Source organism: Epinephelus lanceolatus, chromosome 12 (assembly GCF_041903045.1).
Source record: "Epinephelus lanceolatus isolate andai-2023 chromosome 12, ASM4190304v1, whole genome shotgun sequence".
Lineage (NCBI taxonomy): Eukaryota > Metazoa > Chordata > Actinopteri > Perciformes > Serranidae > Epinephelus > Epinephelus lanceolatus.
Window position 1 is genome coordinate 39,527,817 of NC_135745.1, and position 15,242 is coordinate 39,543,058.

The 15,242-nt window shown below is 41.1% G+C and overlaps 1 protein-coding gene across 1 annotated transcript in view; it reads right to left on the reverse strand.

Moving 5' to 3' along the window:
* pth1r (parathyroid hormone 1 receptor) overlaps positions 1 to 13,336 on the reverse strand; it is a 79,162-nt gene extending 65,826 nt beyond the window's left edge. Inside the window, exon 1 of the mRNA XM_033651052.2 lies at positions 12,183 to 13,336. Coding sequence (XP_033506943.1) covers positions 12,183 to 12,251 — 69 coding nt within the window. The 5' untranslated portion in view covers positions 12,252 to 13,336. The remainder of the gene's footprint in view (positions 1 to 12,182) is intronic.
* Positions 13,337 to 15,242: the final 1,906 nt, after the last annotated feature.

Consider the following 15,242-nt stretch of genomic DNA (forward strand, 5'->3'; position numbering starts at 1 on the left):
ACATGTGTGTGAAGGGTATTTTCCTAATACAAGTTGCCTCTGTGAGCTGAATCCCAAAGCTGATCCCAGGAAAATTCAGGCAAACATGTTAACTGACTGGTGACGACAGCGAGTGACTCACAATCTACAGCGACAAGCCATGTACAGCAGCTGATACAGAGTTTACACCTCCATGCTGCTTGAATCCACATGACGAGCTGTAAAACTAAATTGCAAAACAGGATGTCTCAAATCTGCCAACCACATAATCTCATTTGGACGGAGAAATTACATTTTAACCAAGGTGTGTATAAATACCATCTGTGCACTGGAATACACCCTCTCAAATCCTTCAGCTTTATAAACTACAGCTGATTTCCTTTTTCCCCACAGTCCATCACATCACGCCCAATTACATGACACTCTCAAAACTGAGAGTATAAACGTGTTATTTTTGGTGAGTGTCAGTGACTCTGTGATGCGACATTTCACTTGAGAAGTGAGTGCATGTGTCTGTGAACTGTCTGAACAGAAGTACAAGCTTCTTTTAAAGCACTACCCTTAACTATACCTCAAACACAACTTTAAAAGCTTTCCTGACCTGCTGGCACCCCTTAAAACTGTGGAGGGGATACATGTATGTTGTTTCTGTTACAACAACACAGAAAAAGACCACAAACTGAAGTCTAGTGGTATAAATCATTTCATCACAAGTGGTGTTTTTTAAGAGTTCAAACACATGCAGTGGCAAATCGTAATGACTGTGAGCATTTCCAAGAGTGTGGTGATTTGAAGTGTTTGGTTGACGTGATATATTTCCAGCATCTTCATTCCAGCAACCTGTTGTGAACCATTCATAAACCCCTACAATAATTTGATTGACTATTCAAATGTTATCACTCAACAAGTTACAAGGGGCCAGCTACATCTATTGTACTAGTAGGTTTACAATGCCGTAATCAGTCGATTAAATGGCCTTACTTTTTGTTAGGCAGTAATTATGATGGGAGAAATGTAGGAAGTCATGTGACATAACGTTTGTGAAAAGAGGAGGTTGGGGTGGTAGACGAGTCAAAGAAACACATGACTTTCACCCATAGTGTATCAGGATGGACGACATGACAGCTACTCAAAAGTGATGCCAAAATATCTGGATTGCCCTCTGGTGGCTGGCTGCAGTATAGGTTAAATTCCGCCCCCTCCATGTTAGCATAATGACATGGGTCAGACGAATTGCAGAAATGGAAATAGCACGTCAAATAAATTTTTCCCAAAGTTGTTTCATGTCATTTCAGATAGTTCTTATCACACGATGTTTGTTCAAGTGTTAATTTTTCTGATTAGTTTGGTTTTAACTAGGGATGGGAATCGAGAACCGGTTCCTGTTAAGAACCGGTTCCAACTGGTTCCATTCATCGACATCATTAGCCTTTATGCTTAACGATTCCCTTATCGATTCTTTTCATTACGCCGAATCTATGCTCGTCAGTTAGCAGCACGTTCAACAACAAAGAAGACGTAATTGGCGGAGAGACAGAAGCGGTCAAAGCTGTGGCTTCACTTCATGCTGTTAATAGCCTCCCTGGAGCTGCTAGCCCGCTGTGGAGCCTCGCGCATCCCCGCTCCAGGTACACGGCGGCAGGACGTTGTTGTTGTTAGCCTCACTGGAGCTGCTAGCCCACTGTGGAGCCTCGGCGCGTCCCCGCTCCTGTTGTCGGATTTCATGGGAACACCAAGGATGGTAAGATGAGGGCAGTTGAGTTGATTTGCATGCCATTTGTTGTTATAATATGCTGGGCTAGCTGCGTTAGCTGCCTCACCTGAGTTAGCTGCACTAGCTGCGTGGTGTTGACACACTCAGGCTGTGGGCCGGGATTTATCTCTAGATCACCAGCTAGGAGTAACATTAATGACAACTCATTGTGGCTGTTGTTGTGACATAGATAACTGTATGCCAATGCTGGCTTATGACTGTGAAAGCTGCCGTTAGTTTTTGGTGTGGTTAGACGACGTCGAAACATTTCTATGCAGGAGGAGGTGTGTCGTTAGGAGGCTCAGAGGGGAGAGGGACACGAGCTCAGAGGGGAGGGGGTGTGGTGCTTTGTTTCAAATCTTTCTCATCGTCTTTCTAAACTAGACCATGGCTTTAAGGTTCATAATAAAACGTTATGAAAGCAGATGTCTTGGGTTACAAACAACAGGAGGTGATATCATTAATTCACAGGAGGAATCGATAAGGGAATCGATAAAGAATCAGATCGATAAGCAGAATCGATAATGGCATTGATATCAATAAAATCCTATCAATTCCCATCCCTAGTTTTAACTAGTTATCTGATACTATAAAAAGGGTGGCTGACTTTGTGACCAACAGCTGACAGTGTGCTTGCGATAAATGGCGCTACTCGCAATTGGTTGGATGGGTGTATAGGCCAAAACTCGACACCACGGAGATCACTGCTGTGCACACTCTGGCTCCAAATTACACCACCAGTGCAAGATGGCAGTGGCCGTAACTGGGATATTTTGGCTTCATTTTTGTACAGTGGGGGTAAATGAAGATGCATCATCCATCTTTATATACAGTCTATGCTTTCACCCAGGTGACCAGGGTTTGTGTCCAGTGTGAAACCATTTGTCACATGACATATATCACGTTCTGTTCCACTCCATTCGTACCATGTATAGTTATTTAAATCCACACATTCCACTTTTTTTTTCTAAACCTAACTGATAATAACCATTCAAATGAGTAACAATCAAAATGGATGCATTGCCACTACCTGATAAAATGATGTATTGTAGTCTTTTTCTAAATTTGATACAATAAGAACACGACATAAAAGATGGCAACTAGCAGTAGCGACATCATGCAATTACCACATCTAGCTCAGCAGAACAATAACATGAACCCACGGTAAAATCTGGAATTAGAACAAGAAACTTACTCACTGTTTATGGTAGAATGAGAGTGGAAATGCAAACTGGCATCTAATGGTGCCATTGAGACTGTCAGCAGGGATTTATAAATATGAACTTAACCCTTTGAAACCTGGCGCGACATCACTTTTCTTGTGCTTTGCCAGTATTTAAACCTTTGAACACTGAGCAAATTAGTGCGATGTCTCTCAAAAACATGGGGAAAAAAGGCAATGAGCAACTTGGTAAGAAATGTCCAACAAATTGCAAAAAAAAATAATAGAACAGAAAAAAAATTCTATGGGAAAAAGAAAAAAGCTCGGGAAAAATTACATTTATAATGTTTATGTTTACTTTTAAAATTATGCCACAATTTATTATTTTTTTTTATTTTTTAGAATTTTTAGGCACTTTTTCCAGGTCATTTCCTTGTTTGTTTGTTTGTTTGTTTCTAACTTTCTTTTGTTGTTTTTTCTTGTTTTTAATTTTTTCTTTTTACTCATTTCTTGCAAGTTTTTGGCTCATTCTAGTTTTTGTTGCTTGTTGCCTTCTTTCCATGTTTTTGAAACAAATCAAACCAGTCTGCTCAGGTTTCAAAGGGTTACAGGAATAGTTTGACATTATTAATTAATGATAATTAAAATTATTAATAACTGTTAATTATAATTATTAATTTTAGCCATTGGTGAGTGTTTTTGCCTCTTTCAGCTCCTTGTTTTGGTTTTATGGCACGCACATCATCATTCCTTTGGTTCAGTCTCACTGCTCTACAACTTACAAAACCCACAGTTAAGACAACAGAAATATTCAGAATGATCATATAAAAAGATCATACCATCACGACACTGTGTGATTCAGCTAAAGATAAACAGTAATATGGAATTGTTGTCATGCCCTACTAGCAAGACATATTATATCATATTGTTTTATGGCCACAGGCTACAAGTCGTCATTTCATAGTCGTCTGAACTGTCAAAACAAACAGTGTGAAATGTGTGAAACTGAAGTAAAAGTAGCACTGCGAGCGTAGCGAACTGGTTGTTTATAGCACTCGAGGCTCTGTTTTCAGAAATCAGAGAGGTGTGGGCACACAGGGTGACTCATGTTTGATGATTTCATGGCCGGGGGCATGCAACACACTTGTTGCACGATTGAAAACAGGGTGAATCTTGGAGAAATACAATAAATGATGAGTAGGGGCCACATCAGTAATGGAAATCCAAAATGCCTCTTTATCTTCCCTTCAAATGCAATTGTTTTCTGCGCAACAGCAGTACTGTCATTTTGTGATGGAGAGAGCAGTCTGAATTGGCTCCAACAAGATTCCTCTGTACTAGATGGAGAGCAACCGCAAATTCAATTCAATCTAAAACACTTTATTTGCCTCAGCCTTTGGGGGAATTTGCAGATGCATGTTGAGTCATACAGCAACAAAATATGGGAAAGTTTTTAAAAAAAATGCATATGAAAACAAACAAAAAAGACTGATGAGCTGTACGCATTATAATACTGCTATGACACATGCCAAATGCAAACATATACAAAACGGCTGTAAAATGAACAGACTACGTGCAAAGACACTGAGGTTTTCTGATATCCAGCTCCCTCTACCCGCCCCATATTTTTATTCAGCTTATTTAATTAAACTTTTATTTTATCTAATCTTCATTTAGCCAGAGTAATAACTATGAGGCATTTTAGACCCATGCAACACAGTGCACACAATTTCAATTCAATTTCAGTTTTATTTATAAAGCCCAATATCACAAATCACAATTTGCCTCAGAGGGCTTTACAGCATACGACATCCATCTGTCCTTATGACCCTCACAGCGGATAAGGAAAAACTAACGGGGGAAAAAATGTTGAAACCTCAGGAAGAGCAACTGAGGAGGACGGACAGATGTGCAATAGATTAACATTAATTTTAGCAATAACGGTAATTGTGGTACAGTTTATTGCATAGTATATATTAATATGTGACAATAATAATCACACGTGTATAATAACAGCAGAAGTATGACTATAAAGAATTAATACTAATGAAATTCTCCAAACAACCAGATGCTATCATTATCAGTATCCATTTCCTTTCACTTTAGAAACACAGTGGGAGTTCCCTGACGGATGAAAATCATTAAATCTATGCATAATTAAAGCTGCAATGAAAAATGTTTCATCCTTTTCCTGCCTGAGGGATTAGTATCAAAGTCAAATTAGCCAACATACAAATATGTCACAACTACCTTGGGGCCAGTTTCAAGCTCGCTGCCTGTTTCGTCTGTGAAGCTGACCAGTGTGACAGCTGAAGTAATGTGAGGCAATCGGCACGACTTCCAGTAGAAACCATGAGGCAACGCTATTAACAAAATATAGAGGAACTATAAGGAAGCCAAAAGTCACTACTAATCCAATTTGCAATGATTTTTTCTGGACATAGATATAACTGTTCCAAAATATGGCATTAATAACTTGAAAATGCAGAATGGCTCCTTTAAATGGTGCTGATTGTGAGCCCACATGCCATTCATTTTGTCTGTTTGTTTTGTTCTGGTGTGGATTTTGGTGGATTCACGTGGCTGGATGGCCTGTCCGTCCTTGGCCTGGTGTGTGTAGCTTCCCGCCATGCAAGAGGATCGATTTGCTCAAGGTAAAGAACAATGCAGCAAGTCGAGCTAACTGAATAAAGTAAGAAAATGAACAGACTGGGGTCTGTTGTGTTTGTGAGGCAGTGGGCTCTGATTAGTGAATTAACAGGCAAGTTGCTGCAAAAATGACCAATGTCAATACGGTAAAAGCCTTTGTAATGCTCACAGATCCCAGGGGAGACTGGTTAAGACAAGCATCAAAGCACACCGCTAATGGATTTCTTTTAAAAGAAACCTTTGCTGTTAGTAAAATCTGTTCATTGTGCGGAAACACACACACACACACACACATACACACACACACACACACAAAGATTGCTGTTTGTATCATATGCTTTTGTCTGAAGGCAGGCAACAAATCCTGGTAATCCTTGACACCAAAATTGCTCTTTGCTACCTAATCATTTCTGACACACCTCCTACTGCTTCTCCTCTCTCACTTGGGAGCAGTAAAGGTCACCACGTAAAGTCTGGCCATGCATCCCACACACAAACAAAACAAAAAAAAAAAAAAATCATCATCATAAAATGTCCTCAGAATGCAGAAAACACATTGCTGTTACCTATTGTGTGAATTTATCTGCCAGTGGGGGTTTTCGTTTAATTAAAGAAATAAGAGATGACACCCAGCTGAGAGAAATGTACTGTGAGATGAGCAAATTGGTCCCAGCAGGGCTTTGTTATCTCTGTGTGTCTTAATGGGGTCTGTTTAGAGAGGGAATCTAGATCCAGGCCACGTCCAAACTGTTTGAACTCCCTGAGTAAATATGGCATGAAACACGGGTTACATGTGCTGTAGATGGTAATGAATAAAGACATCAAAGGTATACGGTTAAAGAGCTGGTGTCTGACAGGGTTTCACAAGAGAATCATAGCACAAAAAAATCTAAGCATTAAGCATTTCCTTTCTAAAACCCCTGTGTGAGGAAAAAAGTGCCATATTTACAAAAAGAAATCCTAATTATACAAATGATGCACTTTCACTGTTCGGAGCCAACATCTTACAACCAAAGAGGCAATTAAAGGACAATAACACGCAATCATAAGTAGAATTTTACTTTCATGTCACCTGCAATTACCTAAAGAGGTGACAATTGTTTTTTAAATGGTAATGAATCAGCGTTGCACACTGAGTTGGAAATCAACTCAACTATTTTTCCTGTGCTTGAAAGATAATAAGACAGGCATTACAGTAGTAAGTGGGCATTGTGGACAACAATTGCAATACAATAATTGTGGCCGCAGCATCACAGCACTCATTTTACATTTTCAAGTGTTAAAAAAAAACAAGAATAATTTTCATCCTGTGAGTTTTGAGTCAAATAATTCTAACAAAACGTTTAATTTAAAAAGACAAGAAAAAAGATAAGATTGATTGACTTACTTTGACTTTGATTTGACGTTTGCAAGGCTGCATCCATGATGTTAACATAGTGGGACTCACCCTCTCCCACCCCCACCCTGTCAATATACATTTTAATATTTTAATGACTAGGGGTATAACGATCCATCGTCCTAGATCAATGCAAACATGGAAAACAGCAATCCATATCATCATCTATAGGATACGCTTTTATTTTGAAATCTGTGTCACTGCCAAACAGCGGCAGGCAGATAATGGCACGCAGCCAAGAACAACACGATGAGGTCAACTTTATTTACACAGGGATAAATCGGCAGTGTGGAAATGTTTCAGATTTCGGAGAAAACACAAGTCAACAGCTGACGCACATGCAATATGTGAACAATGCCGTAATGAGATAGGACAGGACGTACCTGCCTGGCTGGGCATCACACTCCACTAACTGCTCACTACAGCAACTTTAGCTTCTCTGTTTCAACAATGTTTGGCTGAAAAAACATGCATGCAGGCTGCAGTGACTTAAACTAACAGTGAGCGAAGAAAAAAGTATAAATAATAGATATAATTTTTTAAGCTATGAGTAGAGGAAAAGTCTGCCAGCCACTTGGCTAATTTAGTTAGTTAGTTTTGTCCATAACCTTGACAGTTATTACTGACCTGAATTACTTCTGTTAAATGATCTTGTTGTTTCATGGCTTTTGGCCGAAGTTTGCTTTCAGGGCTTTAAGCAAGATAGCCAGACAGTATAAAGTAAACTTTGCTGCACTTAAAGGGGAACTGATGTTTTTTTCGACCTGGGCCCTATTTTCCAATCTACTTTTGCCTAAATGAGTGACAGGATGTTCAATATGTGACATTTCTCCAGTACGAAGCTAGGGCTGACCTGCCTGCAGCCCGTGAGCGCACGCTATATTAAATAATGGGGCACTCAGACAGCGTCAAACAACGTCAAAATACATCCACTAAAAGTGCATTTTTTTCACACAGATAGGCTCGGATTGTTAGTATAATTATCTGACAACATAACGGAAAGGAGAAATGAACGTCTGTGTTTACCTTTAGCTGGATTCAGACATGTTCCTCTGCCTGTTGCTGCTCCCTCTCTCTCCTCATCCGCTCTTCAGTTTCAATGAGCTCTGCGTCCGTGTACTCCGTGTTCAAATTCAAACGGTCCATCCAGATCCAGTTGGTCAAAATCGGGTAAAAATTCGGACATGTTTGTTGCGGGAAGTCAAAACACTCACTCAGAGAGTGAAAGTCTGGCTCTGAAATCTCACGTCTCACGAGATCTGAGTTGTTGCAGGAAGTTACCGCTGGACTGACCTTACAAACGCGAGGAGTTACTCTGTTCGGAGTAGCCATGGCTGAATTTTTACCCAATTTTGACCAACTGGATCTGGATGAGCCATTTGAATTTGATGACCGCCCGTATTTATTTGAACACGGAGTACACGGGCGTACACGGACGCAGAGCTCATTGAAACTGAAGAGCGGACGAGGAGAGAGAGGGAGCAGCAACAGGCAGAGGAACATGTCTGAATCCAGCTAAAGGTAAACACAGACGTTCATTTCTCCTTTCCGTTATGTTGTCAGATAATTATACTAACAATCCGAGCCTATCTGTGAAAAAAATGCACTTTTAGTGGACGTATTTTGACGTTGTTTGACGCTGTCTGAGTGCCCCATTATTTAATATAGCGCGCGCTCACGGGCTGCAGGCAGGTCAGCCCTAGCTTCATACTGGAGAAATGTCACATATTGAACATCCTGTCACTCATTTAGACAAAAGTAGATCGGAAGATAGGGCCCAGGTTGAAAACAACATCAGTTCCCCTTTAAGTGGTGACAGTTATTTATATTATTCATGTGTTGTTTTGATCTTTTGTGGCCAAAAACATAAAAGAAAGAGGTGGCAGACTGTGTGAAATTATCATATAGTATTATCTCATATTAATCGCAGGCCCCTGAATTGAATCATATCAAAATCAGATTGTGGCAGAGTTTTTGATATCAGCAAATATCCTATCGTTATCCAAATAATCAATATAGTATGATATTGTGATGAACCTGGTGATTTACACCCCTTGTAATTATATATTATATGTTTACATAGAGACACAATAAAAGATAATACTGAATATAATAATAAAACAAAAGAGAATGCATTTAATGAGATGCTTCAAACATGCAGTTTCATACACAAGTGTAAACTCAGATAAAAAATATCATAACTCATACTAGAGATGATTAAAAGGGGCATGCAGAGCAAATTTCAATATTAAAGCCTGTTTTACAAGTGCACCAGCAGTTCATATTAATTAGTGAGGAGTAATCTGCTGGCCCTAATTACCAGAGACAGATTGGGATGAGATTATTCTGCAGTCTCATCCGTGGCATGAACTTCCACTGAGGGGTAATTTGAAATGTATAAAGCCACTCTGAAACGACATCCCGACCCTCCACTGTAAAGGCTTTTAAAAGATAAACTGAGGTCAAACATGATTTCATACAAAAAGCTATCCTTTTGCATTTCACGGCACATTCCTCTCCTGCTACATGCATTTTAATGAAACTGTAGACTACAATCATGATCCTGTGGTTTTAAGTATTCAGGTCCAACACAACAACAGATATTTTCCACATCCAGTCAAACTAGTCAAAAGTGCCTTGTGCACTACAGAACATGACAGGGCTCACAGAGCTGACATAATGCTTGGCCATGGCAGGCAGATACAGATACAGCACAAGTCCTTCCAGTGAGGATCCAGACACATGCAAGTCATCACGGAGGAAAACACAGTCATGAGGGAGAAATTAAATGCTCACTAAGGTTCCTGAAAGCAGTGCTTCCGCTTAATAAATGTAATAACTGAGTAAGTGAGGCAGCCAGGCACACTGAACAAAGGCTCTGTGAGGTGCTGCTTTGTCTGTGAGCTGTCACAGCAACGTGTCTGCTGAGGCGTAAGACACAATGGTGAGATTCCTTATCTGCTCTTGTATCAGCCAATTTCACGCAAATAAAAAAATGCTGGATAACACACATGCAGTTCATAGTGCTGGACTGGTGCGTGGTGATATCGGGATATCATCGTTTATGTGCTGAACATCTGGAAAGTGGTGCAGCCTTGTAGTTTGACAACTGTATGTCTCAATGTAAAATGCATTCTCTCTTCAAACACAGACACACACTTTCCACTCTGAGCTTTGGCTTTCAGGGAATCTGCGTACCGTTTGGTCACAGTTTGGAAAAAAAATACTTTTTTGTGGCGAGGAAGACTAAGCAAACACCAAACTCAAAAACGGGTAAACACCATATACAGACAGAGCTTTTAACGACTGAATGTTGAATCAGCTATAAATACACAGCAATGTTATAATTGTTTTCCTCTGCCATCTAAACCAATGAGCCTAGAGGTCCACTGCGGTACAGTGATGGACCACATCACTGGGAAAATGCACTGTACCTCAGAGCCTGGGCGAACTGCCTGTTGAATGCACAACAGCCTCAGCCAAAACACACAGAACCAACTTGGTGCGCTGCTCTGCCTGCACTGTGAGTATCCGTGTGTGTGTGTGTGTGAGAGAGTGTGTGCAGCAGGCCCTCTGGATACAGCTATGGCAATATTTGAGAGCGCAATTATAAATCACAATGTCAGGCAAAAGTAAATCATTACAGCTGTGAATCAGAGAGATGCTCAGGTGCCGCTGGAGTTATGAATGAAATATTTACTCCCGTTCTGACCGCAACAATCGCTTTGGCTCAGGCAGGTGAGAGCTCTGCAAAGCAATGACCCACTCTGTAGTAAACACAATGCCCTGCCTATTACAGGAACTAGGTTACCAGGCGCTGCTTCACACAAACACTGTGTTGTTGTATCGTCACTGTGAGACGATGCATTTAATGGAACAAAAGTGTAATCACTAATCACAGCAGCTTGTTGTTAGGAGCCCTGTCAACCCCTTCAGCCCGGTCGAATATGTCAATATGTGTGTCGATACACAACTGTGTCCGCAGCAATTTAAGCTCACACACACTTTAAGCCTGTGTTCACTGGCAACAATTCCAGCAGGAGTGTGACATGCAGCACAGAGACAGTTAAAGGTGCGGAGGTGAAGGCTTCTGACTCCTGTCATTTACTCTGGAGGTCGACATCTTTCCTTAAAAGGGGAGCAACACCGAAACTAAGAATTCCATTATGTTATTTCCATGGCTGACGGAGTTCAATTGACATTTGTGAACATGAGCTACTCTCTCGCAAGGCCAGAAACCAGAGGCGTAAATCTCAAACTTGTGATGTCACCAAGAGCTGCTCCATTGACAATGAATGGGAGCCTGATGTTTTTGGACAGACAGGATGTTTGTTTTCCTTTCTAGCCCCAAATGAGTTTTATTCTGTTGTTGTGTTCTTAGTTGTGAAATAGAAAATGAACCCACACTCAAAACATTTCTCTGTATAATCTAGAACAGTGGTTCCCAAAATGGGTCGTGGGCTCATTCTGAATTTCTAAAAAACACACTTTGTATTTGAAGTAGTGAATATCTGCCACAGCGCTTTTACTTTAAAGTGCTGTTCCCTGCTGCAGAGTGAGTCACCAACGGACATGTACATGACAGAGACGGCAAACAAGCTCAAAGACTTGGCCAAATGCAAGTATGACGCTGAATACAGTGAAGTGCGTGGACCCTAAACAAGTGTCTCAGAAGAAATCTGGACCAACTGGCTGGACTAGTTGGGAACCACTGATCTAGAACATCTTTCTCAATTAACTGTGAATGGAGCAGCTCCAGACGTAGTACCCATCATGACAAGGTTGAGTGTTCGCACTCTAGTTTTTGGATTTGGCAGAGAGGTGTTCATGTTTACGTAAAGTTTTGGACTGTCTTAAACAAAAGGAGTGACATATGAATTTTGCAAATGGGTTTATAGGTTCCCTTTAAACTCAAACACATGCTACCTTAATCCTGATTTGCATTAGATACTATGAGCAGATTTTTTTTAGAAATCAAAAGCCGAGAGTCAGTCTTGCAGATATGATCAATATGCATGGTTTGCCTTGTAAAAAATTCAGCTGGCATCACATTCTCCTCAACATCTGCTAATGCCAAACACTCACACAGCAGCTGCTCTTTACCTGCACTGACATGTTGTCAGAGATGTGTGCACAGAGGAGGCACCGCTGGACCTCCACACCTCATAAATGCAACATCAAAAATACACACATTTTGGTTATGACATGGCTGCATGCATGCACATATGAAAAACATGACTTACCAGGCACAAACTGCTGAGGAGTGAGATGAGAAGAAAGTCCAGATTGTGGAGCAGCAGAGCGGATCCCATCCCTGACCTGAGGCAACTCTACCTCCAAGAGTCCTTGCGGGGCTCAAACAGACGCTGATGATGCTCAGATGAGATGATATAATCTACTTAACTCTCTTCAAAGTGGAGCGACTTTTGTTGTTTCACTCCATCTGGCCTGTCGATGCTCACGGCGGCTTGTGAAATCATAACTCTGTAATCGCCTCGCTCTGCCCTCGATTTAATTTCCTATAATCTACTATATGCTCAGGCTCAGCCTGCTCTCTTTATTTCTCTGCATCTGTCTTTTTTCCTCTTCTGAAATTACATCCACATGTCAGAACTATTTATGTCGCTCTCGCTCTGCGGTGGGAAGTTCAAATGATTCTTTGTAGGGAAGAAACCAACGCTGTATTTTTAGGTCTTTTAAATTTCCCCTCAGACTAACTTAAACACTTCAGTATGGAGCTGTGCGCCTTATGGCTTATTCCAGTCCTCTCTTCCAAATGTTAGATCAGCGCTGGGCACAAATAAACCCGAGATGTATCACTCCATCACCAGTCGCTGCTGAATTTCACAATTTGATTCCCTCTGACTCATGTCACCATCAACGCAGTCATGTACTATCGTGCAGTGAAGCAGCAGGCTCTCACACAGGCTTTGCTTTCAACATTTAACACTAACAATCCTCTAGTGACAGAGCCGAGCGTGGAATAAGAAACTTTATAGATTTGTTTGCTTGATTTGTGCGTGAGTCAACGCACAGCTGCGCGTTCCGCTCCTTCTTTTCTCACTCATACATGGAAATATGTAACTTTATGTTGTTTTCTTTTCCACGAACCAACTACAACACAATCTAGCGTGGCACGTACACAGCAACTGAATGTATGAAACTCCCAAACGGGCTCTGTTTACCAACGCTATGTAAAAAAAGGAAAGCTGAGAGACAGAGAGAAACGCCAACTTGGCTTCAAGAATCTCTACTTACTATCACGAGAGAGCCAAATTCACCCTGACGGATTGACACTTCGCAAACGCCTGCGTGTTTCTGCGCAGAGGAAAACGCGAAAGTTGAAGTTTCTCGTGTTGGGAAGCGTCTCCAGATGTGGCAGGCGGCAGGTCGTGTTCAGTAGTGAGTATGTGGATGGAAAAGGGGGGGCGGAAAGGAGGCAGGTAGGGTGGAGCGTAACAGCCTCTCATTGGTGCGCACTCTCTTACGTTGGAATAAACCACGACTCCGAAATGACATATTTTCTCACCCCTCAAACAAACTCTACATTCAACAGATCGCAGGGCCTTTGCCAAACCACTTTTTCCCCCTGCAGTCTCTCAAAAGTTGCATCTAGTAGGATCGGATTACCGAGACATAATGCAGAAGATGTCCGTTTTTATCTCAGACACCATCTGCTGCTTTGCTGCAATTTACATTAAAGCTCCAAGAGCATCTAGTTAACACGTTTCTCAAGTTTGGAAATTAAACAGTGGCTGGTTTGGCACACAGAAAGTAAAGAAATCTACATGCCTTTTTCACATTTCTATATATTCTGACACTTCTGATCCTGGCCTGTTTTATTTAACTGGTGTTTTGTTGATATTGGCTTTACTCCCTTATTGTTTGAGGTCTCACAGACCCCACTGCCGTATGGGTAATCATAATAATGATTGCAAAAGCAACCAATTTTTACTTCACATTTCATTATCGTTTCTTCTGACCTTATTCAGCTCAGTACGTAGCAATGTGCTGAAAAGTAATGACCATAAAGCTGCATTATTACAATGAATATAAGAAATCTAATGATGTTTATTGGAATATTCATGCACAAATACATATACATATATATGTATATGGACATTTTTTACACAGGGACGTTGCTTGTGTTTGGGGTCAGTTATACCACAGAGAGGTCTAACTCTCTCTACGAGCTGTGTGTGTGTGTGAAAGTTAGGTGTGATTTGAGAGGAGAAGTGCAGCAAGTGATAACTAATGCTCCGTTTCCACCGAACAGTACGATGCGGTTCAGTTCAGTTCAGTTCGGTTCGGTACACTTTTTTTTTCCCGTCTCCACTGTGAAAAGTTGTGGATGGTACCAGTAGAGCTCCTAAGTTGCGTGTTTCCGTTTCCGGTACATGGGACCTTAAAAATCGATTTCTCATAATGGCTGGATGAAAATTATTTCCTGGTCCCGTTTGAATTGTGCCATGCATTTCACATATGTTGTTTGTGAATTTTTAATATATTTTTTCGTGCAACGAAGGCTACAATTTAGCGGAAAGAAGTTTGATACTGTTAGGTTTTGTGTGAGAGCGCTTTGTGGACTACAGCTCTTCGCTGCTCTCAACGCGTATACAGTATACATACATATATGTACAGTACAGTACAGTATACATAAATATATGTATGTATATACATACATGTATATACATATACTGTATATGATATACGTCACCACTCGCGCTCGGAACATGGCTGTGTCTCTGGTACACTTCACAGCCTCGAAAGACAATCAAAAGAAAGAACAGCTGTTCTTGTTGGAATGGTGACATTCAGGTACGAAACACATCGGCATCTTGATCTATGGCTCCGTAGATCATGGCAGAAGACGCAGCAGCAGCACTGTGAGTTGAGAAGTGGAGGGAAAGTGTGATGACGTGACGTCACATAGGCGACATGTAGTCTTTCTCATTACATTGTTTCCACAGCCTTTAACTGAAGAATCATACTCATCATCATAATCCAAGGCATTTAATGACCGGGACCAGAAAATAATAATTTTCTCTCCACTGACTCCCATTCATATTTTCCGAGCCTAGAGGTCCGATAGGGGTCTACCAGAAGGGGCTTGACTTACGAGCTCTATAGAAGCGTTCCGTACCGTCCCCATGTTTGGTCCCCCCTCTGTTGGGGTACCTAGCACACAGATCTGGTACTAAAAGGTGGAGCTGTGAACACTGCAGTCTGATTGGTCAATAGAGGACGGTCACTTTCACTTTTGAGGCTCATGCACTGTTCATACTGTGGAGAGTTTTACATAT